Source organism: Prunus persica, chromosome G2 (assembly GCF_000346465.2).
Source record: "Prunus persica cultivar Lovell chromosome G2, Prunus_persica_NCBIv2, whole genome shotgun sequence".
Classification (NCBI taxonomy): domain Eukaryota; kingdom Viridiplantae; phylum Streptophyta; class Magnoliopsida; order Rosales; family Rosaceae; genus Prunus; species Prunus persica.
The window spans coordinates 24,529,606-24,551,923 of NC_034010.1; the positions used below are offsets into that span (position 1 = coordinate 24,529,606).

The following is a 22,318-nucleotide window of genomic DNA, read 5'->3' on the forward strand; positions in this document are numbered from 1 at the left end:
AAAGATTATGAATATGAGGATAAAAATTGAAGAGAATGAAAATGGTACCTTAGAATAGGTCATCATATCATACAACAAATAACCCACATTTCTTGGGCAATTATGAGAAAATAGAGATTGGTTTCTGCTAGTAATTCTTTGTTTCCACCATAGAAGATGAGATTCTTGTTTTGCTTTTTATTTGTTGTTGCTTGTTGATTGAAACATACCAGACTGAGAAACAATGGATTCCACCATGATGCGGATCGTGCACCAAGCAATGAACAATGCGCATGAAAAGATGCAGAGCAAAGAAGGTGTTCTTCAGCGCTTGAATGAGATATCCAGATTCTATGAGTTGGCTGTCATGCAGCTGGAAGGGTGTTTGAAGTTTGTTCGGCAAGAGACCGACAGCTGCATTCTTGAGAGCAGCCATGAGCAGGTGCTGACAGACTTGACTGAGATTCGAAACCGCCTTCAAGGGCGCCTCAAGGAGTCTGAGATGGCAATGATGGCCAAGGATAGAGAATTGGCTTCACTGCGTTCCAGTACCGCGAATCTCAAGCTTGAAAGAAGAACGAAGAGTGAGCCTGTTGAAGAATACATTTTTAGTAATAGGATGGGTGGGGATGATGAGGAGGTGGATGATGATGATAGAGATAATGAACTTTTTTGTGAGTTGAAGAGTTCAGTGGATCAGCAGGTTTTGAATATCAGACAGAAGCTTCAGCCTGATTACAGGTTCAAAGATAAGGAAGGAAATTCAGAAGTCGTTGAAGGGATCAACAACAAAAGGATTGAGCAGATGGGTTCAGACATGGGGATTTTGAAAGAAACTTTGGATCTTGCTTTTGGGAAAATGCAGAATGCCATTTTCAGGTCTGAGGTTGGGCCAATTGAGCAGCAATGGAGATGGGATGTTGAGAAAGACACAATGTCTGCTTTGCTTCAAGGGTTCATGAGTGATTTCCAAGAAACTGTTGAAGCACAAGTGTGGAAGGAAGAGGAGCACGTTTGTCTTGGCTTGAAGGAGTATTGGTATGATTTGATGGATGAGGTTGTGAACTTGCGCCATGAACTAGATTCTTTCGTTGGTGATAATGAGGTGGTGCAAGTGAAGAGTACTGATCCATTGCAAACAAGCCTTGGAGGCAAAGTTTCAAACAGAACAAATGAAAAGCATTCACCAGAAGATTTTAGTCATGGAAAGCCTGAATATCAGCTGTCTTTAAAGGCTGAAGAGGTTATGCAAGAAGTCCATGAAGAGGAAAGGGGAGAGGATGGAGGCCACTTTGTTTCCAAGATGATAAAGAATCATGAATCCATCATCCGGAAGAAAAGTGCAGAGGTAGAAGAGCTGAATTTGCTGAAGCGAGAAATTCTTCGACAGAAAGGGAAATTGTCTAACAGGAGAGAAGAGATTGGGATGCAAGAAAACAGCTTGAAAAGAAGGGTCCAGGAAATTATTTTAAAACTAGATAAATTAAGAGATTGGGATGTTAAGCTTAACGAAACTTTTGGTAATTATGAGTTTGATCATGAGGAAGAAACTCTGAGGTTCCTGAAATCTGATGCAAATCATATGGACAATTTGGAACTTGTTACTTTGGAAGATGTATGGAAGAAGATGGATAAAGTACCTTACGCAGTAAATGAAGAGCTACAAAATGAAGGGAGCAGGCTGAAACAAGACCAAGAAGAAGAAAATTTGAAAGTTGTGATAATGGAAAGGACCTATGTTACTCTTCTTGAAAGTTTAATAAAAGAGAATTGCATTGAATTACATGATTTTGAGTTAGAGAACCTGATTTGGAAGGACATATGTAATCTTCTCCTTACAGAAGTGGTCAATCAATGGAAGGAGAATATTGAAGGTAACAACATTGAATCTCGAACCAGAGAAGAGATATATTGCACCGTCCTCCGCGAGGCAATCAAGGATTATAGCTCAAATGGTAACTTTGCATTAGTAGAGTGTCAGGATTTGAGGGTTGAAAATAATTCTTTAGAAGACTCAGCATTCTCAGACAAGTTTTGTTACGTGGAAGGGACAATAAGAGAGGATGTATGCTGGACCCTTTTGCATGAAATGCTCAAGGAGTGGAATGAATGCATATATGGTTGTGAAATTGAGAGCCTTCTTAGAGAAGAGGTAGACTGGCTTATTTGTAATGAGACAATCAAAGAGTTTGTAAAAACTGCCGGTGATCCATTGGCTCAATATCAAGATATTGTTACCAGGGAGTTTCTTCAGACCACAGAAAGTTTTGTGAGGGAGGATATCTGTATGGTTTTCATCGGAGAAACGATCAAGGAATGGAAGATGGAGAGTCTCAGTAGGGAAGAAATTTTTCATTTTGTCATGGTTGAGGTATTGAGAGATGCATTTGACCTGTTTAGCGAAGCTGATTCTGGGACTCATGACAAATTCCCAAAAGGCATGCTCTTTGCTAACAAGTTACAGAATGATAGACAGGTCGGTGTAGAGGAGAATTTGAATGAAAAGATAGGTATGGAGGAAGATCTGATGTCAAGTGAAAGTTCTAAAGGGTTGTTAACTAAATTCCACACTTTCGGTTCGGTGAGCAGCAAGCTAGCAAGTAAGGCTCTAGGAAGTGAGTTAGGATCTAGTTTAGACATCGTAGTTGGCGGTTTACAAAAGGTTTATGATCAAGTGACTCCTGCAGTAGGTTCTGCACATAGCAGTGAGCCGTATTATTGCCAACCAAAAACAAACAAAGAGGTTCAATTGAACCCATCTGATTCTGTGTTTACACCTGTCCTCAGATTTCAAGAAGTGTTGGTGGACCTTGTGCACACATCAAAAGAAAAGTTAGAAATAAACTTCTTGAGGTATTGTTCCATATACAATAATTTCTCACCAAAGCTCAGATTGTACTTCTGTAAACTAAGCAGACTGCTTGCCTACTCCTTTACAGATTGGACAAGATGAGGGATGGTATAAATATACTTGTTGAACATGTTTCCACCTTGAGAAAAAAAGAATCACTTTATAGGAACGCTTTTACTAGGAGATGTCAAGATCTGTGGAAGGCTGAGACTGAGGTTATGCGCTGCAACAATAACTTTTTGGCTTTGATTTGTTTGTGAACTAATCATGTTGAGTTTATATGTTGGTTGGAATTTTGATGCGTGTCATATATAGGTGGATCTTCTGGGTGATCAAGTGGATGTTCTTGTAGGCCTTCTTGAAAAAATTTACACCATATTGTCTCACCATTCGCCTGTTCTGCATCAGTATTTTGAGGTAAGCAAGGTTTTCTTTTCACATTTCTCGTGTCAAGGTGCTGTGTTTACCGATGCTTAATCCTTTTTGTCGTACACAACCTTCTGTTTTACTATGAAATGTGAATTGTTTATCGTAGTTTATAGTTACTCGATTTTCTTGCAGGTCTCGGACATCTTACAGTTGATCAAGAAAGAACTAACTGGAGTTGTCAATACATCTAAAAATTGACAGGTGCATGAAACCATGTTCTGCCTATCATCCTTTTATTTTGTATTGAAGAAAAAGATAAAATGTGCTTATAGAAATGGATCTAGTCTGTTATCTATGTTGTTTTAGCTGAGGAAAAATAAATGAAGTCAACAAAAACAAACAGAAACACAAGGCTGCAGGAGAAGACAAGTGGGAAACCAACAAGGAAAAAAGAAGAAAACAAAAAAGGAAACAACATTCCTCAATAGGCTGGCGAACAATACTATGTTTTGAGAAGCCCAAAGAGCAAACCAAAACTAAGCTGGCAATTAGCTCTCGTCATTGATTTGATCTTGAAGCTTTCGAAAGGTTTGTTTGCTGTCTAGTTCTTGTCCTTTTCTGTTTAAGTGAAGGATAAGCGGCCATACGTTGTGCATATATAAACATGCATTTCAAGTTCTTGATTGTTTATGCCTCATCAAAAGCTCTCATGGCCACACGGCTTCACCTATGTTCCTATTCTGTAATAGTTTTGGTCCTCTTTGTTAACTTTGTAACCTCTTATAACCACATTAGTCTCTCACCAGGAGGCGCACCTGCACCCTATGAACCACCACCACCACCACCGCCGCCGCCGCCGCCGCCGCCGCCGCCGCCGCCGCCGCCACCACCACCACCTACCAATAAGAAAGGGTCTTCAGGAGGACTAAGTGGTGGGCAGAAGGCAGGGATAGTGTTTGGAGTGCTGATAGGGGCAGGACTGATTGGGTTTGGCGGATTCGTGTACAAGAAACGTAAGGATAACATGAGAAGAGGGCGATTTGGAGCTGCAGCTAGGACAACCTTTCTTTGATTTTGACACATCTTTATGATTAATTGGAAACTGAAATAGGAGAGGAAATGAAGAGACCATGAATGAATCTACATTTGTTAATTCAAGTTCTGTCTTGTTTTATGTCTTCAGTATGGGGTTTTTGATTTGATTGTTCTTTAATATTGAAAAACTAGCATGTTTAAGATTTGAAATTCGTTTTGTGTTTAGTAAAGTGTTCTTGAACTGCGAATGTTATAAAAGACAGTTCTCATTAACATGCAACAACACTTGTTGGGCAAATTAATCTGACAGAAATCCTTATTGGATTTAATTACAATCATGATATCATTAACAGAAATGAATCTATAGAAACCAAAATGAATAACAATCTAAAACGACAAGAACCATAACTTAATTGTCCCTACTTTACTTGCAATTTCCAGTTTCTTTGTTCAAAAGTTGATAGCTACCTGAATTGTAAAAACGCTATTGATTACGCGATATCCTTAAATTTTAGTTAGCTACAATTTGGTATTGGTTCTAGCTAGCTGAATAATAGATCCATAAGGCCTCATGAATCTAAAGAATCATGTTGTTGCTTAAGTTTACGTCCCTGCTAGGAATGAAATGTGAGGATATCCTGCAGGATTTGCTCGGCCACTATTGCGCAAGCTAATAGTCCTACCCCAAGAAGTACAGGCCTTGCTCTTGATAAAGTCTTTTGCTCACCATTTTCACATTCTTTATTGTGCATTGCCCAAGCCATTGCTGGTGGCAGAACTCCATATAGCACTGTCATACAGTAGCCTCCCTAGTCCACATAAAAGTCAGTCAAACAGAAAAGAAAAACCCAGCATTTAAGGTTTGCATTATTATAAGCTATTGTCTGCTTAATTTTCTCTGCAAGTGGTTCAACTCTTAATCTCTCCTCCCTTATACTTACAGCAATGTCTGTGGCAGTGGAGAATGCATCTGGAACGCTAGTTGACACGATAAGAGATGGACCAACAACCATTGCCACTGCTGTGAAGCTAACTTTATTCCTTCCCCACCATTTTCTCAGCTCAAAGGAGATGTTTGGTTTCTGCTAGGGTTAAGTAGCATATAAGTTAGTGTGCTATTCCTAGAGACATGCTTCAACCTGTGAATTAGGTGGAGACTTGAAATATAGAGAATATATTTCCTTGTATTAAACAAATTACACAAAGTCCCATTTATACAAATACAGGAAGTCTACTTAAGGTAGGAAATAATATAGACATGAATACAATTTGATTTACAGCATGAAAGCTAATTGCTAGGAGGAGATTGTGAAGTTGACTTTCGTGTGTGCTAGGAAAGGAAAGCTGCATTAACATCAAAGCTACCTGGAGTGTTTGTGTGAGGGGAGAATTCCATGATAGGTTATTAAGCTGTTCCTTGAAAAATTCAGAGAAGCCTAGAAGGGTCCCAATTAGTGATGTTCCAACAGCAAGGAGTGAGAAAGCTTCTACCATATATGAAACCCAACTCCATCTCACCCTAAACCAAGTTGTGTCAAAACATGATCATGTTTCCATGAATAGAACTATGTTCAATTGACTCAGTCTGCAGATATTGGGTTACCTCATAAGCAATTCAACAGGGTCAACAACTTGATCAGCATGGGCAGAGAGGCCAAGTGCAATTGCATCCCAAACAAGCAATGCCAGCAATGGAACAAGACTACCAAGAAATACTGAAATCCTTAAGCGTGTGAGATCACCGCCCAAATAAGCACAAAGAACTGCAAAGAGAGTCAAATATAATATGACATTGGAGGTTACAAATTGTCTATACTGCTCAAGAAGGGCAAGTTTAATTCATCGAATAATGCACTCCTTTACCAGGTGCAAGGTCATGATAAACCAAAGAAAAGATTATCACAGGTATTGTAGCCGGGACTTTGCCCCAGTCTCCAGTTCCCTCTAGTCCTGACCATCCTCCAATCATAACTGCCAGCACCTCTATTGCTAGTAGTAAACCTGTGAATCAAATTTTTGTGCAGTTTGAGATTTGATACGGCCCTGCTGAGAAAACCTGCCGCATTATCCCTCTAAAACTATGCAAGAAATGTTTTCCAATGTCAATCCTGACTTTTCACATCAATTTCCAAGGTTGAAAAAGTATAAAAAGTCACACAATCATGTGATTTATGAATGTCAAATGTGTTGTGCAGAGTTACAACAAAATCTCGAAAATAGTTTAGGAAATGGTACCTATCATGGAAGCAGTGAGCAGTTGGTTAACTTGATCAGTAGCTCGAGTCCCGCCTATGGCAATGAGCAGAGTAAAAAGTGAAGTAAAAAAGAAGCCTGAAACTGGAGCTGGGAGATTGATCAAATGGAAGAGGATCTCTCCAGACTTGGAACTATAAGCAATGACTGAAGTATAGCCCAAGAAAATATAAATCACAGTGACTAAAGTTCCACCCCAATCTCCCAGAGTCTCTTGTGCCATAGTCCTAATGGAAATGACCTCCAATTCATTCTCTCTGTCTTCCTTCCCCTGCTTCCTCCTCATGCTCACATTGATTTCAACAAGCAAAAGGGCCTCAATTAGGAGAAACCCCCAACATACCACGATGGATATTGAACTTGGAAGCAATCCCTACCATGATGTAAAGAAATAACCAAAAAAAAGGGGGGGTTTGCATATTTAATTTTTGTCATTAGAAACATCTAAGAAGTGAAAGCAGCTGAGAGATAGGTAATTACTGCTGGAGATGCTTTTTCTGGGAGTGCAAGGATCCCTGAGCCTATACTAGTACCAATGATCAAAGCAATTGCCCCAGCAATAGTTCCTTTCTTCCTGGGCTCCTTGATAGGACCTGTCTTTGCCTTCTTTGCAGAAGCCTTTTGAGCAAGCAATGACTTGTGCTGCTGCAACTGTTGGTGAGAGGAACAAACATGGTAGCTGCAGCTGCTCTTGCTCCTGCTACTGCTACTGCTAAGAGAAAGACAACATATATTTTACAGCAAAACAGTTGAAAGGAAGAGAACGGAGCTGTATAAAGAAGAAGAAGAGGATCAATGGAAATTGCGTCACATATGCATCATACATCTTGAGTTGTATACGCATGAAATCACTTCGGTTGTTTTGGTGAATGCTTCTTGCCCAGGATTGATTTGTGTTTGGGTTTTTGTGGCTTCTTCTGGGATGGAAGGAGGTCATGCATTTTGAGTCCATAAGTATGTGGTGTGGGTGTGAGAGAATGACGATGTAGATTTTAGATGGAAGTGGACTATAAATTGAGGTTTAAGTTTCCCAATAATCTTGGAAGTGGACCCTATTAGAATAGAACATGATTGGTCATTCTCTACACTCGAACATCTAATAAAGCAAGGGAAAAAGGAGGGTTTGATCTAGGACTACTACAAAAAATACCCATAGTATTTTGAATTTTATTTTTTGTATGTTTACGAAAAACATTTATCAAAATTCAAAATACTTCAATTCTTGTGTTTCAGGGTTATCTTGTCTAGGGCTTCAGTTTAAATTTAGATGTAGTCCCTTCCCACGCGGTTAGGGTTTTTGGCGACTCAAGTCTAGTGGCTAGGGTTTTGCTGGTTTCTCTTGCACAAGTCCAGTCTTGTCATGATTGTTTATTGCTTCTTAAGGCGCCTTTGGATGCTTATGAGCAACGGCGGCAGCGTGCTCGTTACTTTTTTGGGATTGGTTTTGCGCTTTGTGACGGCTTTTGGTCGAAGCATAGAGTGGATTATGGAGGCCGTTGATGATATCGTTCAAGGATTAACCAATATCATCCCAATCTGGAAGGGTTATTGGAGGAAGACGAATGATTGAATTTTCTTTCATCTTCCTACCTTTGTACCTAAATAAGGGATTTATTAGGGTTACTGTGAAATCCTCTTCTACTGCTATTAACCATCCTTTTGAAGATCCACAAAAGCGTCTATTACCCAATTTTAATTACAAACCAAGTAAATTGTCATTCATGACGTTGAATAGTCTCCATATACCATTTTTGCTGGTAGGAATTAAAAGCACTGGAGGAGAACGATCACAACTTGATATTTTAGTCAATTGTTTCTTAAATTCTTTGCTCCACGATACCATGACATGCAAACAAGACTTGCTCGCTAATAGTCAGTTGGAGAGATTAATATCTGTAAAACTAAAGTCCAAAAGATTGTGACACAGTTTTGCCCAATCTGAAAACAGAAGGCATAAAAAAAAAAAGTAATTAGAGAGAGAACAATGAAGGAGGTGGTTTCCAATGAAAATTAAAATGAATAAATAAAAATATATAAATTAAAGAGCTTGATACAACCATGCCGGAACAACTATAAAAAAAAACTAGATTCATTTTATCCTTGGTAATTTCAAACACACTATGAGAAGATAAAAATTTTAGAACCCAAAACAGTAGTACACAAGCTCATCATCTTTTTTTAATCTGGAAATATTTGCATTGTTGATTAATTAAAAAATATTAATAATATTTGATCTATTCAAACTTATCAAACAAAATCTGCGCATTAATCACAAAAGACTAGTGGAATTCACTTAAAACAAGAATAAACGAAACTACACCCTCTTATATTTACACATACAAAGAATATGATTACAATTTGGAAAGCAGGTTCCAACAAGAATTAGGAAATATTATATATATTTTAGGAAAGAATAGGAATTAAGCCCAAAGAAAAGCCAACCCTTGTTACTGATTTTAGTCTTCAGTTTTGTCATTTCAATCCAATTGAAATGCATGTCCACCACTACCTTTGGTAGGCACATTAGTTCACTCCAATACCTTACCTAAGTTATGATATTTAACTTAATTAAAAAAGTTTCTAGTATTATTTGTACCTATCTAGTGCAAGAAAGAATAAAAATTAATATTTTGCTCTAACACCCAATCCCACCGAGCATCACGAATTTTATTTATAGTAGCATATCATGCAAAACTGGTTGTTTATTATTTCAGACCTTGTGTTCATATATTTTGTGTTTTCTAGACGTGACTATGATTCATATTTTTTGGCCTTAGTCTAGAGTTGGGGCATTTGCCAGATTATATTATGACCGTAGGACCTGTTTGGGATATTAGCATGCCAATGTCTTCTAACCAACCACACCTAATAATTTTTTGTCATTTAAATCCAATTGATAAGCGTGTCCACCACTAACTTTGGTAACTACATTAATCGTTTATTAAGGGAGATTATCGTTTTGATAATGAGGGGCATTCGCCAAATTAGAGCTGAGGTATAAGGACGAACCCACAGTGGGGTTACTGGGGTTAAACAACCCCATCGAAGCTATGAAAATAGGCTTGGAGGTTCACTTGAGCTGGCTGTGAGTAGTGATGGATTCAAGAATCTTACCTCATAGGGTTATAGTATAAAATGTAGTGAATGCGGGGGTAGGATTTTGACAGTGACCGCAATGGAGGAGATGGGGTTAAGAGTTTTGGAGGGAGATTGAGGAGAAATAAAAATGGGGTTTGGAGTAGATGAATTTCTTGATTTTATATGATAATTCGATTATGTTCCAAATTTATTAGAGGAACAAATCTGAATTTGGCAATATCCGATCCAATAATAATCCCATCTATTTTGATATAATATAGTATTTATTTCATTTTTATAATAATGCTAGATTAATTTGTTTACTTTTTTATATTCAGTGCATTAAACAAAACCCAATCAAACAGAATTACGACAAACATAAAATACCAATAATATCAAATAGTGAGAATACCAAATATCTTTAAGTGACAACAAAGTAAGAATAGATTAAGAAAAAATACAACAAGCTTTTTACAATTGAGACGCTGGCATGATCCATATTGCTGCTTTATGGGCGTTCTTCATCTGGGTCTTAACCCGTGTGCCATACGAATTTGAAAAGCTTTGTGTCTCGACGTTATACACGCCATAATCATGAGGTACACAAGGTAGATTTGGTCCTAAATCAATGCTCGCAAAATCATTATCATGGTTCAAGTATATGCAATTCGGCTGTCATCCTGAAAGCTCTGAAGTCAATACATATATTGTAGAGTTATCACCCGCAAAAAGAGAAATACCACTTAAAGTGTCTTTCTCAATTCACTTACATTCTTTCAAATCCAATTCAAAAACTTTGATTTTCCCTGTCGCACGTTTGTTACGCTCATAATCAAAATATTATGTTCTGTGGACAATCAAAAATTTTCCCTCATTTAAAGCCACAAGATATATTGTGGTATTACCTGTTCGTTTGATGCCCTTTGCAACCACTTTTACATTTGGGTTAGAGCGAGTAGTAACATCAAAAGATAACAATCTGCTCCAGTTATCAACAGCATAACATTTCTCTTCAACAAAAACTTCTTCTTCAATCAAAGTATGCCTTCTATTGGCATAAATTCATGTTCTCTCTTTACCAAGTCTAATGAAAGCCAATCGCCTAAACCCCTCATATATGACTGCAACAATACAATCGGCTGAATTTAATATGGGATCTGTTGAAATTGAGGCCTTGAACACAAAATGGTCACTTTCGGTTAGCCCATTTGTGTTTATTAACCCAATTTGGAGGGTTTATTAGAGGAAGGCGAATGATTGAATTTTCTTTCATCCTCGTATCTTTGTACCTAATGAAGGGATTTGTTAGGGTTACTGTGAAATTCTTTTCTACTGCTATTAACCATCCTTTTGAAGACCCACAAAAGCGCATCTTCCCCAATTTTAATTGTGAACCTAATAACCTGTATGAATTAATCTTTTAGTCTCCATATACCATTTTTGCCGGTAGGAATTAAGAGCATTGGAGGAGAACGATCACAACTTGATATTTTAGCCAATTGTTCCTTGTAATTCTTTGCTCCACCATACCATGACTTGCAAACAAGACTTGCCCGCAAATAGTCAGTTGGAGAGATTAATCGCTGTAAAACTAAGTCCAAAAGATTGTGAGACAGGCATGGCCAATCTAAAAACAAAAGGCATAAAAAATAAAAAAATAAAAAGTAATTAGAGAGAGAACGATGAATGAGGTGGTTTCCAATGAAAATTAAAATATATAAATTAAAGATGAATTAAAGAGCTTGGTACAACTCTGCCGGAACACACAAAAAAAACAAAAAAACAAAAAACAAAAACTAGATGCCTTTGATCCTTGGTAATTTCAAACACTTTATGAGAAGATAAAATTTTTAGAACCCAAAACAGTAAGGTACACAAGCTCATCAATCTGGAAATATTTGTATTGTTGAGATGCAACATAAAGAATCATGTATGATTAATTAAAAAATATTAACAATATTTGATCTATTCAAACTTAGCAAACAAACGTGTAATACCAAAGAAAAAAGTTTCGTTTAGCAAAATACCTGAATTCATGATTTTGTTTTTCTTAGAAGAAGATTTAGGGTTGTTGCGCCTTAATCACCAATGACGAGTATAATTCACTTAAAACAAGAATAAACGAAACTACACCCTCTTATTTATACGTACAAAGAATATGATTACAAACCCCTACAAGGATTTGGAAAGCAGTTTCCAACGAAAATTAGGAAATATTATATATATATTTTAGGAAAGAATTAGGAAATATCATATATATTTTAGGAAAGAATAGGAACCCAAGGAAAAGCCAACCCGTGTTACTGATTTTCAAGCCAGTTTGGCCCTTAGTCTTCCATTGGCCCATTGAGAGATGCAGGGTAGAGGTTGGGCCATAATGTCATTGTGTGGTGTATGAATTTAACCCTAGCAAAATGATATGAGATTGGGACATATATAAATATGGGGGGATGGGTTGGAGATGAACATGAAAAGGACCAGAGCCTTATGGGTAGCAATTTGAGGGATCGTGACTATCAACAAGAGGGAGGGAGGGAGGGAGGGAGGGAGGGTGCAAATGCAATGCCATTGCAAGCAGAGAGTAAAAGGGGGAAAGTTAACGCAGAAATAGGAAGCATAGTGGAGGGAGGGGCTAGCTAGCAGCTTTGAGCTTCTACAAACTTTGTGTTTCTTGCCCCCCTTTGAATGAATACTCACTTCAATGTCATGTCTTGGCAGCCCTATGCTCACTCACTACAGGCCAAACCACATTTGTATTTGACACAGGTGCACCCATTACATCGGTTTATCAATTCGGAAATAGATTAACGCTTGTTCAGTGTTTCAACTTAAATTAGATTCAAATTAAGTAATTATGAAACTCACCCTTCTACATAGACTAGCACATCGCAATATAGGTTTTATTTTGTTGAATTGAAATCTTGTACGGTATGCTTGATGAAACGACATGGTGGGAGTAGTTTATAAGCACTAGCAAAGCAATAAAGATTAGTGGAACACTAAAACGATGGTTTGTGAATTTTTAGGCTTTTCAAATCAATCTTTTCCAATTCATGTGTTCATCAATCAATCAACCTTCCCTTTCTTATCTCTACACAATCTCAAAACTCTTTTGAGGAGGGGAGACATAATGAAACTGCCTAATCAACCACCCCTAATGTGAAACTAAGTAATTAAATTAAGCTAATTAGAGATATAATTGTCAACTCTTTGACAAAAAAAAGGGCCCACCATGCCTACCTAGCCAATCAATCAATCTAATAATCTTCAATCAGGCTTTTGGCCCAACAATTCCATAAACAAATTACTTTTTATTTTTTTATTTTTTACCTCAACACAAAAAATAGTCAATTTGCCCCGCATTTTTCTGCGTTGAATTGATTCATTCACCTTCCTAGGGTTTACACTTATTTACAGTTTCATTAACCAACTTGACTTTTTGAACACGACGTAATACGTATGCTTGTATTTAAAAACACTGTCTTTTCTTTTAAATAAAATAAATAAATAAATCATAATCTTTTGTGACATAATTTAAAATTTACATGTTCTGGTCTCTAGACATAGATAGAGAGACACGAGAGGAGAATGATGTAAAGTCAGAAGCGCATTTGAAGAGAGTAAACAATAGGTTAAAATGGAAATCCGGCATTATTTTGTTTATTGGTTTGGTCGTTTACATAATAAACGTGGGTTAGGTCAATTAGCTAGAATCATAAGCGCACTTTTTTATATCCAAATTTGAGTCCCTCATTTCATAAACTAGACTATGGTATAAATACTCTAACACTATTATAAACAATGTTTAAATTGATAAAAAGGATTGACAACTTCCCTCCTACTCTAATAACACCATTAAAGAAGCAACCAAGACCTATAATTAGGACATGACAGAGATGGAAAGAATAATTGCAATAAATTTGGCTACACCTATACGGCTGCTTCTTCTTCCTAAAAATTTTTGAGGATAATTTCTAATTTCTAATTTCTTTTTTATTTTTTTATTTTTACAAGTGCCCCCCGGTGGCAAAAAAATCCCAGAGGATTGTGGCATAACAAAAGGGAGAACACCTACATGGGCTACAAGGTGGCTCCGTCAACTCCCTCCACCAATGTGTCACCAAAATCATCTACAATCTCAAATGACACCAAAAAAACAAAAACAAAAACAAGTACTCTCTGTGTTTTGTTTTAAATTAATTAATTAATTGCTATTGGCCAACAAATGTTATCCACTACTATATCCATATTTATTATTATTTATTTATTTATTACAATGACAGTTGTAAATTCACCTTTCACCTATGAGAGCCGAGAAAGAGTCCAACCCCCCCAACCGGCAAGCAGAGCTCACTGTTCCAGGCCAATTGACCCAACACCCGGGGCCCACCCTTACACGTCACCACGTAAGACGCAAAAATGGGGCGCATAACCTTTAACCGTATCTAGTCTAATCAGGGTCAAATTCGTCTTTAACAAAGGTTCTAATTTAGACCAAAGAGCAGCAGAAGAAGGAGAGAGGCGGACTAGTACATGTAGTAGTAGTGCGTCTCCATTCTCTCACCGACGGATGTGGCGCGCTGGGCCCCACGCGGTAACGACAAAGGCGCGAAATATAGAAATTTTTATCTCTTTACCCTCCTAATTGACCGTTGATCACGGACGAATAGCAAGCGCCCACTCCTGACCGTCGGATTGAGCGAGGAGGGTAAACCAACGGCCTCACCCGTCGGTGTACCCAGTGGTAAACAGTGTAAAAGACAAAAAGCTAATAACCATTAACCCGGGTTAAACCCGGTTAAAACTAAAAAAACGACGTCGTTCACTGTCGTTTAGTTAATGTCTGAGAAAAAGAGAGAGAGAGCGAGTGGTATTTTTTAATTTAAAAAATAAAAGGGTATATAAGAAACAGACATGCTCTGCAGAGTGTGTGTTTGCCTGTACCTCCTCTTCTTCTTCCTCTGCGTTCTTCATTGCCCTTCTCTTTCTTTCTTTCTTTCTCGGGTTTTGGTGTGCGTTTGTTTTGGTTGGTTGGTTTTGTTGGTTGAGCTTTTCATGCTACTCCTCTCTGTGCGTTTAGCTGGCTTTGGTGGCGTGCTCTGTTAAAAGAAAACAGACTAACCTCCAAAACGACTCCGTTTCTCTCTTTCCCTCTTTTTCTTTCTCGGAGACTAAAATGAGAGTTGAAATTCCTTTTGTCTAACCTATATATAAGCATTTTTGTGTTTTCATGGATATTATCGAAACCAAGTGAGGACTGTATCTCTGTGTGTGTTGGTGTTTGGTGGCCGAAATTTTAATCCGAAATTTTGTATTTGGGGGGAAAAGATGACTTCGACTCGGTCCGAAATGCAAGAGCCGAGCATCGACACCGATAAGCTCAGCTACGAGATATTCTCCATATTGGAGAGCAAGTTCCTCTTCGGCTACGACGATCAGAAACTCTGGGTCCCCAAGCAGGTCTCTCCGTCTCCGCCCCCCTCCGACCCCAAACTCGAAACCCAGCCCCAATCCGAAACCCCCGTTTCGGCAATCAAGAACCAGAGGGGCAAAATCTGCATACTCAGCATCGACGGCGGCGGAGGCATGCGGGGGATTCTCTCTGGCAAGGCCCTCGCGTATCTCGAGCACGCGCTCAAGCTCAAATCGGGCAATCCCGAAGCCAGAATCGCCGATTACTTCGACGTTGCCGCCGGCGCCGGCGTCGGAGGCATCTTTGCCGCCATGCTCTTCGCCAGCAGAGACCAGGCCCGGCCTATGTTCAAGGCCGACGACACGTGGCGCTTCCTCGCTGATCACGGCAAGAGCTTCTTCAACAACCGCTCCTCCTCCGCTAGTTCGGGCGGGTTCCTCCGCCGTTTCATCCGAGGTTCTGGTTCGGGTTCCGGTTTGAGCGCCACGGCCGGTTTGGACAAAGCGATGAAAGAGGCCTTCGCCGATAACGATCGAACCCTGACTCTAAAAGACACGCTCAAGCCGGTTTTAATTCCCTGCTACGACCTCTCCAGTACGGCGCCGTTTTTGTTCTCCCGCGCCGACGCGCTCGAAACCGACAGCTACGACTTCCGCCTCTGGGAGGTCTGCCGCGCCACGTCAGCCGAGCCGGGAGTCTTCGAACCGGTTCAAATGCGGTCGGTCAACAACCAGACCCGGTGCCTCGCCGTGGACGGCGGATTGGCCATGAGCAACCCGGCGGCTTCGGCGATTACGCACGTGCTGCACAACAAGCAGGAGTTTCCGTTCGTGCGAGGGGTCGAGGACATAATGGTCCTTTCAATAGGGACCGGCCAGTTTCTAGAAGAAGCAAGGTACGAGTACGAGCAGGTGAAGAGGTGGAGGGCAAAGGAATGGGCTCGGCCCATGGCCAAAATTGCCGGCGACGGGTCAGCGGACCTGGTGGACCAGTCCGTCGCCATGGCGTTTGGTCAGTGCGGAAGCAGTAACTACGTGCGCATTCAGGTACGTGTACGCTAGGCCGTTTCTAACGTGCGCACCGTGCGCAATTAATTAAATTTGTGTAAATTTTTTTTTGGGCATGGAGTTAATTTTTGGGTTTGGTTGTTTTTTGCCGTTTCTGGGGCAAGTCCAACTGTGCAACGAGACATTGTTATTAGTTAGCCAGGCTGGTACTGTTCAGAAATACGATGTAAAATGTGTACATACATACATACAGACTACACACGTATTGTCAGTACTAACTTGCGCTGGGGGGTGTACGTTTCGCTTTCATGCAATTAAATGCGAGTGTTTTGAAACGTAAAAACATTTGGCCTGGTGTGGAGTGGAGTGGGGGGCATTACTAGTTTTTTTTATAGCTTGCTCTATGCTGCAAAGTGCACAGACCAAGTGAAGCAAAATGGGGGACCTTTGGTTTTTGTTTCCCTGGTTGAATTGATTGCACGTGATTATGCTTTGGGTTTGGCTGTGAGCCTGTGAGCCTGTGAGCTCTGATTTTTTTTTTCTCAATTAATTTTGGGACCGAGAGAAGGAATGGAGATTTTGGTTGGTCCGCCGTAGGTTAGCTGATTAGGACTTTCTGTCTTTTACACAAACAAGGCCTAAAGCCTAGAGTTGACGGGTTGTCTCAGTAAATTGGTTTGGGTTCTTGGCTTTAAAGTTTTGGTCCCGCTGCATTGCATTCTATTGATTTCACTGATAAATTAAAGATTTTCTCATCTTTATTTCTTTGCTGGATTTCAATTTGATACCGTTGAAGTTTGCTTCTTGGGGCAGGCTCCAAAATGATATTTCTTTATTCACTCTTTTCTTTGTTCTTAGTTATTAGTCTTTGGTTTGCCCCCTGGTGTGTAAACTTGGAAACCATGACCTGTATTTAAAAAAAAAAAAAAGAGGGTAATGCCCATTATTGTCTTACCAATCTTCTTTTCCAGGGAAGTAGCTATTGATTGTGGATTCCTGACCCTGTAATATTGCAGCAAGTAGTAATTAGATGGAAATGGTTGGATAGCTGGGGTATGGAGTTGCTAGGAGTGGTCACAAATTGCTTGATCTTAATAAACAAGTATCCTGTAATTTAGAGGTCTAGCCCTTGTTACTAGGACAATTTTTATGTACTGTCAAAGTACCAGAACTTACTGCTCTGATTTTCCTGTTGCAGTACATATCTCTGGCTGAGGCTCTTAAAATCTTAGTATCTGTAGAAAGAATGTGGGGTTATTACCTTTAATCTGACTGTGGTTGTTTCTCTCCATTTTAGCAAGATGAATACTATTCTAATCTATTTTCCTGCTCCTGGATAAAAGGTTACTATCATTGACCCACAACTTTTTGTCATTTTCTGTTTTCTCCTACGGTTTATTTTATCTCTGAGGTGGTCCTAAATTAGAGCTGTCACCCAAATCCCAATGGTTTCAGCTGTTAGGTAAAAAAAATTTATTTATTAGAAATATATCCTATGAATTTTGGATCTTTCCCAATTTGTGGGTTGCTTGGTTTGAATATGACCTGTGACTAATATGCATGGCTGTTTATAAATCCTAAGTGGGTTCGCTTGTTAGGTTCTTAATTAATATGCTTACTGGAAATTAGTTTTTGAACATAGCTAATAATTGGATGGTGTTTATCAGGCAAATGGGACTAGCTTGGGACGGTGCGGGCCAAATGTAGATACAGACCCAAGTCCCAACAACGTGAAGATGCTGGTAGGAGCGGCAGAGGAAATGCTGAAACAGAAGAATGTTGAATCAGTACTCTTTGGTGGTAAGAGAATTGGTGAGCAGAGCAATTTCGAGAAGCTCGATTGGTTTGCCGGAGAACTGGTTTTGGAGCATCAGAGGAGGAGTTGCAGAATAGCTCCCACTGTTGCCTTCAAGCAAGCTGCTGCCAAAACCACTTAGCCTACTACCTCCAACAAAACCAAATGGTATGTGCTTTCTGTTATGTTTAAACCTCACTCATCTTCTATACTATGTTCATACCTCAGAAATTTGGAGAAAAAGAAAACAACTTTTCTTGTCAAAACAATGTTCCCCGTTTAATCATTAAACTACAGTGAAATTATGTCCATTGAAATTAAGAACATACCATGTCCACTGTTTTTTCGATTCGTACAACATTGGTCAAGTGGCACTCATGTATTACATTTGAGTTTGACGCATTCTGACCAAACATGTCTGTGCAACCCTGTAGTTTTCATTGATATTTGTACTTTATTTTTAATTAATCCTCAAATTCAGGTTAGATCTCCTGTCAGTGCTATGATTAGTTGTCAGACGTTTATTAAAATTCAAATGGAGAAAGTGTTAGGCACAAATGTTATGTTATGTTATCATGCTAGCATGGTATATCAAATTAATAAAGATATGTTGTTGGAATTTGTTGAAACTTACATAGCATGAGTTACTTAATCATATGGGGGGTTCCACTAATAATGGTTACATGTCATCTTATTGTTTGATTTTATTAATTACAACATGTTATCATGATGGCATGCATACAACTACTGTTTCTAAGACTTTCTCCTTCAAATATGGTGGCATTCATTAATTAGGTGTCATGACACGTAGTCACGAGCAGGCATTGAAATTTCTTAATCTCTGTATCTCCGTGGGCTGGTCTTGTCATTTTCTTCCTCCTTTATAACAACCAGTTTGTTGTTGTTTAACAAACCAAAAAAAAAAAAAATTACACTAAAAAAAGGAAGAAGGTAAAACTAGATGATTGCTTATAGCCCCATCTGTTGTCGGCCTACCGACACTTAGTTTGGAATATATTTAAGGACATTTTGGATATTTTTAGCGAACAAAAATGAGAAAAAGGCATGGAGGGGTATTGTGGTCATTTAGAAGAGAATCAAATCCTTGTGGTCCTAAAGGCAATTCCGTAGTCCGGAAAAAAGGTTCTCCTTGTGAGAGAATGCATGTTTCTTTTGAATGTCAGGGGCAAAATTTTATTGCTTTGCTTGTATGGCATTGGCCTACAGAATCACACATGCCTATTTGAGCGAAGACCACATCTACACTATCTAGCTATTAGCTCATTTGGCACTGAAACATTCATCTTCTTTAAATTACTTAGATGCCTTGCTTGAAATAAGCAGCATATTCCTTCAAATAATCAAGTCTCTGATTTATGTCTCTCATCCACCATTATCTGTACACGTAGTGCCTTGCGGTCCATGATTTTTTAAATGCTCTGGGAGATCTGTCTTTTCTTGAAACACAGAGGAAATGTTGTTTGGTGTACACAAATCACTGGGGCCATGCTGAGGCCTTGTTTAATCATACTTAAAGACCTAAATGTTAGGTAAAAGCCTAGTGAATAGAATTGTAAGTACATACAAGGAGTCTTATACATAAAATTTAAAAATTTAAAAAAAAAATTGTGTTGGATGGTTTTCCTGTCCACAAGAAGCTGGATGCATAATCCATTATAATAGATTGGAGAAAGGAATGTTTATAGCCTGTAACCAGATAGCGACTGGCACTTACACTTCCTTCCCAACTAACTTTTTAACAGACAAGGGGTAAACCTGGAAAAGCCAAAGGGGTCAAATTTCTAAAGTTTTACATTGTTGCTTTAAGCAATTCTCTTTTTGTTCAAACTATTTTCTCTCATTATAGTTCTAATCTTACTGTGACTTCTTCAAAATTTCAAATCATACATGTAGTGTAGATTACAAGTTCTTTCATTTATCTTCTGCAACTCAAATGTACATTTTTACTTGTAGCTTGAAATATATAACAGCAAATTATTTTTCCCAAATTTTGCAGGTGAATAGACAGACATCAGAGGAAGGGAAATCCAAAAAAAAAAAAAAAGAAAAAAAAAAGAGGAAAAGAGAAGTAATGTAGCAAACAGCTTTACTTTTGTAAGTGGAGATAGTAAGAGAAGAGGAGGGATTGTGGGGGTCATTGGATTGAGTGAAAAGGACTAGTAGTTTGTAAAAAGGGTTGAAGATATAATGGGATTCTTTGCCTGCCAGAGGACATGCATTGTGGTCTCCACTCTAACCTTTCTACAATGGCAAGGAACCAAGGGTGGTAGAAAAAAGCAAAAGCGAGATCAAAAAGCTTTTGAGGTCAAACAAACAAGAATCAGATATTCAGGTGTGAATCTATTGATTTCAGATTGAGTACTCGGGGGGTGGGAAGAGAACTGTTTCCATATTTCTTCCCCTACCCTTTTTCGGTTTTATATGTTTCAATTTTCCCCCAAATGGGTTGTCCAATATCCGTCTTTTCATCCTCACTCTCAAGAAACTTGAGAAGGTGGGTGGGTAGGTGGTGGTGGGCTAGCTAAAGCTTATGATGAAAACCCAGAATTAAAAAAATAGCCAAAGCTATTTGTTTGTCTTTGGCTTTTAGCTTTTAGCTTTTTACCTCTTCAATATATTTTCATTTGAATATAGAATGTTTGTAGTGGTGGCAGAAAAGTTTTTCAGAGTGTGGGTTATCTTTTTCAAGCGACTGACCATTTCTTTCCAGAGTGGGGGCCTTCATATTAGGGGCTAGTTCTTGGAGCCTTTCTAGAGGTAGAAGAAAAAGTAGTCTTTTTTTTTTTTTTTTTTCCTTTTATGTTGAAGTGTATAATACAGGATTTTGGGTCCTCTATTTGAAGTTCCATGATTTGTTTAAAGAGAAAAAAATTCCAACTTCTTTTTGTACATGCTTGTAATTTGGGAGATTGGTGGTGGGTGTTCTCTTCTCTCTCATGGCTGCAGTTCCACTTTTTCTCGAGTGTAGCTTTCATGCGTTTCGCTTTTTCTTTGCCTGTTATTGACTATTGAAACTTTTCCTACAAATGAGGTGTCTGCTGCGCATGACTTGTATTTTCATGTAGAAGGGTCAGCGCGGCTGCTGCACACCAAATCAATGAAAATTCACTGTTTTTTCATAAAAAGAATGATTCTATTAAGACACCCAAACATTCATCACCACGCCCAGTCCACATCAGAATGCTCCCCATTCAAAATTCATGGATGAGTCGTCATTTCAAAATCAATGGATGAGTCGTCATTTCAAAATCCTAAAATATATGATTGTGGAGCAGATAGTTAGAACAGATGTGTTCTTCATTTTGCACTCAAGTTCGAATCTCCCTATTAGAATAGAATATCACTTGTATAATATGTGTGTGTGTGTGAGATTGTGGATAAAAATGTATAAACAGTCATTCTTCAAATAGACTTGTAGCTTTAAATAGTTTTCCAAACTATAGAGGAGGAGCCAGTTGTTTAATCAAATGGCCAAAAAGCAACCAATGACAAAAGAAATAAAATGCTTGCCACTTTATCATGAGTCATGACCAAGTAAGCCAAAATGTACAAGGGGTTTCCTCAATTGGAAAAAGTTTGCTTGTTTTATTATATATGCATGCCATGGGGACAATAGCTAATGCTTGCTCATTCCATGCCTTGTCTAAATCTTTTTCAGAACCAAAAAAATGATGTCCAATGGCATGCCAAGAAAATTAATACTTGCCCATGATTAATTATCTGGGGGTAAATAATTTCTTGTTGGTAGCTTCTACTGCCCTCTTTTACCACTGCCTTTTCAGTGTGGTGGGTATCTTATTACTGTGGTCATAATGGGTTTTCACAACTGCAAAGGATTTATGATGAAGCAAGCAAAGCATCCAATCCAATTTGCCCAAATTCAAGCACAATTAGTACTACAAATTGAAGCAAAAAGGTTAATTAGAGCAAGATTACTCCGCATAAGCAGGCTTTTACTTTTATGAAGATTTACCTAATCATGGTTCATGACCCACCAAATTAAGTTTCACCTCCTAAACCTAAACCTAAACCAACAAAATTAGTTGGTTTCTTTATGCATGTGGTTGGTAAGTTGGTAGTGGCTGCCTCCTTCCCTTTTGCGTTTTGGGTGGTTAATATATTCATCAAAGTGCATTTTCCCTAACCTACTACTACCCTAGGCCTATGGTAAAACATCCTTTCCGCCCTATTCATCAAAGTGAAACTCTCTTTTCATCCCACTTTTCCTTTTCCACAACCTTTTTTGACCCTCCATTTCCGGCCTATTCATCAAATCAAAGTGAAACTAAAATAACAATTAATAATAAAATAATAAAATTAAAAAGGGTTGATGAATATAACATTTGGTGCAATGTCCTTTTTTTTCCAAGCAAAATACAAAGTACACAAGATGTTTCCTTTTTGTCATCTTCTTCTCAGCTCTTTCCTCCCTCTTGTATTGTTTTTTTTTTTTTTCTCTTCTTTTCTATTTGGGATTGGTTGTTAACCCATCTATGATGTGCTCTTTCTCCTTTTGC

The 22,318-nt window shown here is 38.6% G+C and overlaps 3 protein-coding genes across 5 annotated transcripts; 2 read left to right on the top strand and 1 right to left on the bottom strand.

Annotated features, from left to right (window-relative positions):
- Positions 8 to 4,507, top strand: LOC18784882 (WPP domain-associated protein). 2 transcript variants are annotated; one of them, XM_020557767.1, is made up of 6 exons: positions 8 to 2,832; positions 2,919 to 3,045; positions 3,146 to 3,247; positions 3,392 to 3,460; positions 3,603 to 3,787; positions 4,006 to 4,507. In XM_020557767.1, exons 1-4 carry the CDS (start codon positions 224 to 226, stop codon positions 3,455 to 3,457), a joined length of 2,904 nt encoding a protein of 967 aa, XP_020413356.1. In that variant the 5' UTR covers positions 8 to 223; the 3' UTR covers positions 3,458 to 3,460; positions 3,603 to 3,787; positions 4,006 to 4,507. The 2 variants fall into 2 exon arrangements, with proteins under 2 accessions (XP_020413356.1, XP_020413355.1); XM_020557766.1 differs by having other exon boundaries at positions 3,392 to 3,787.
- On the bottom strand, positions 4,708 to 7,481 carry LOC18786493 (tyrosine-specific transport protein). Of its 2 annotated transcripts, none has more exons than XM_020557768.1 (8): positions 7,312 to 7,481; positions 6,968 to 7,199; positions 6,470 to 6,860; positions 6,098 to 6,235; positions 5,838 to 5,997; positions 5,600 to 5,753; positions 5,176 to 5,316; positions 4,708 to 5,043 (listed from the first exon to the last, which is right to left on the bottom strand). In XM_020557768.1, the coding sequence occupies exons 1-8, from the start codon at positions 7,437 to 7,439 to the stop codon at positions 4,849 to 4,851; spliced, it is 1,539 nt and encodes a 512-aa protein (XP_020413357.1). In that variant the 5' UTR covers positions 7,440 to 7,481; the 3' UTR covers positions 4,708 to 4,848. The 2 variants fall into 2 exon arrangements, with proteins under 2 accessions (XP_020413357.1, XP_020413358.1); XM_020557769.1 differs by having other exon boundaries at positions 4,849 to 5,043; positions 6,968 to 7,196.
- LOC18784782 (patatin-like protein 6) lies at positions 14,468 to 20,690 on the top strand. Its single transcript, XM_007217906.2, has 3 exons — positions 14,468 to 16,024; positions 17,653 to 17,948; positions 19,798 to 20,690. Exons 1-2 carry the CDS (start codon positions 14,894 to 14,896, stop codon positions 17,920 to 17,922), a joined length of 1,401 nt encoding a protein of 466 aa, XP_007217968.1. The 5' UTR covers positions 14,468 to 14,893; the 3' UTR covers positions 17,923 to 17,948; positions 19,798 to 20,690.

Bases quoted from the DNA above. Each gene is read 5' to 3' on its own strand.
- LOC18784882 (XM_020557766.1), top strand. From the start codon at position 224: ATGGATTCCACCATGATGCGGATCGTGCACCAAGCAATGAACAATGCG. The intron at 2,833-2,918 runs GTATTGTTCCAT...ACTCCTTTACAG, and splicing joins TTAGAAATAAACTTCTTGAG to ATTGGACAAGATGAGGGATG. The intron at 3,248-3,391 runs GTAAGCAAGGTT...ATTTTCTTGCAG, and splicing joins TTCTGCATCAGTATTTTGAG to GTCTCGGACATCTTACAGTT.
- LOC18786493 (XM_020557768.1), bottom strand. From the start codon at position 7,439: ATGGACTCAAAATGCATGACCTCCTTCCATCCCAGAAGAAGCCACAAA. The intron at 6,236-6,469 runs GTACCATTTCCT...TTTGATTCACAG, and splicing joins GCTCACTGCTTCCATGATAG to GTTTACTACTAGCAATAGAG. The intron at 5,317-5,599 runs GTAGCTTTGATG...TAACCCTAGCAG, and splicing joins CCCTCACACAAACACTCCAG to AAACCAAACATCTCCTTTGA.
- LOC18784782 (XM_007217906.2), top strand. From the start codon at position 14,894: ATGACTTCGACTCGGTCCGAAATGCAAGAGCCGAGCATCGACACCGAT. The intron at 16,025-17,652 runs GTACGTGTACGC...GGTGTTTATCAG, and splicing joins GTAACTACGTGCGCATTCAG to GCAAATGGGACTAGCTTGGG.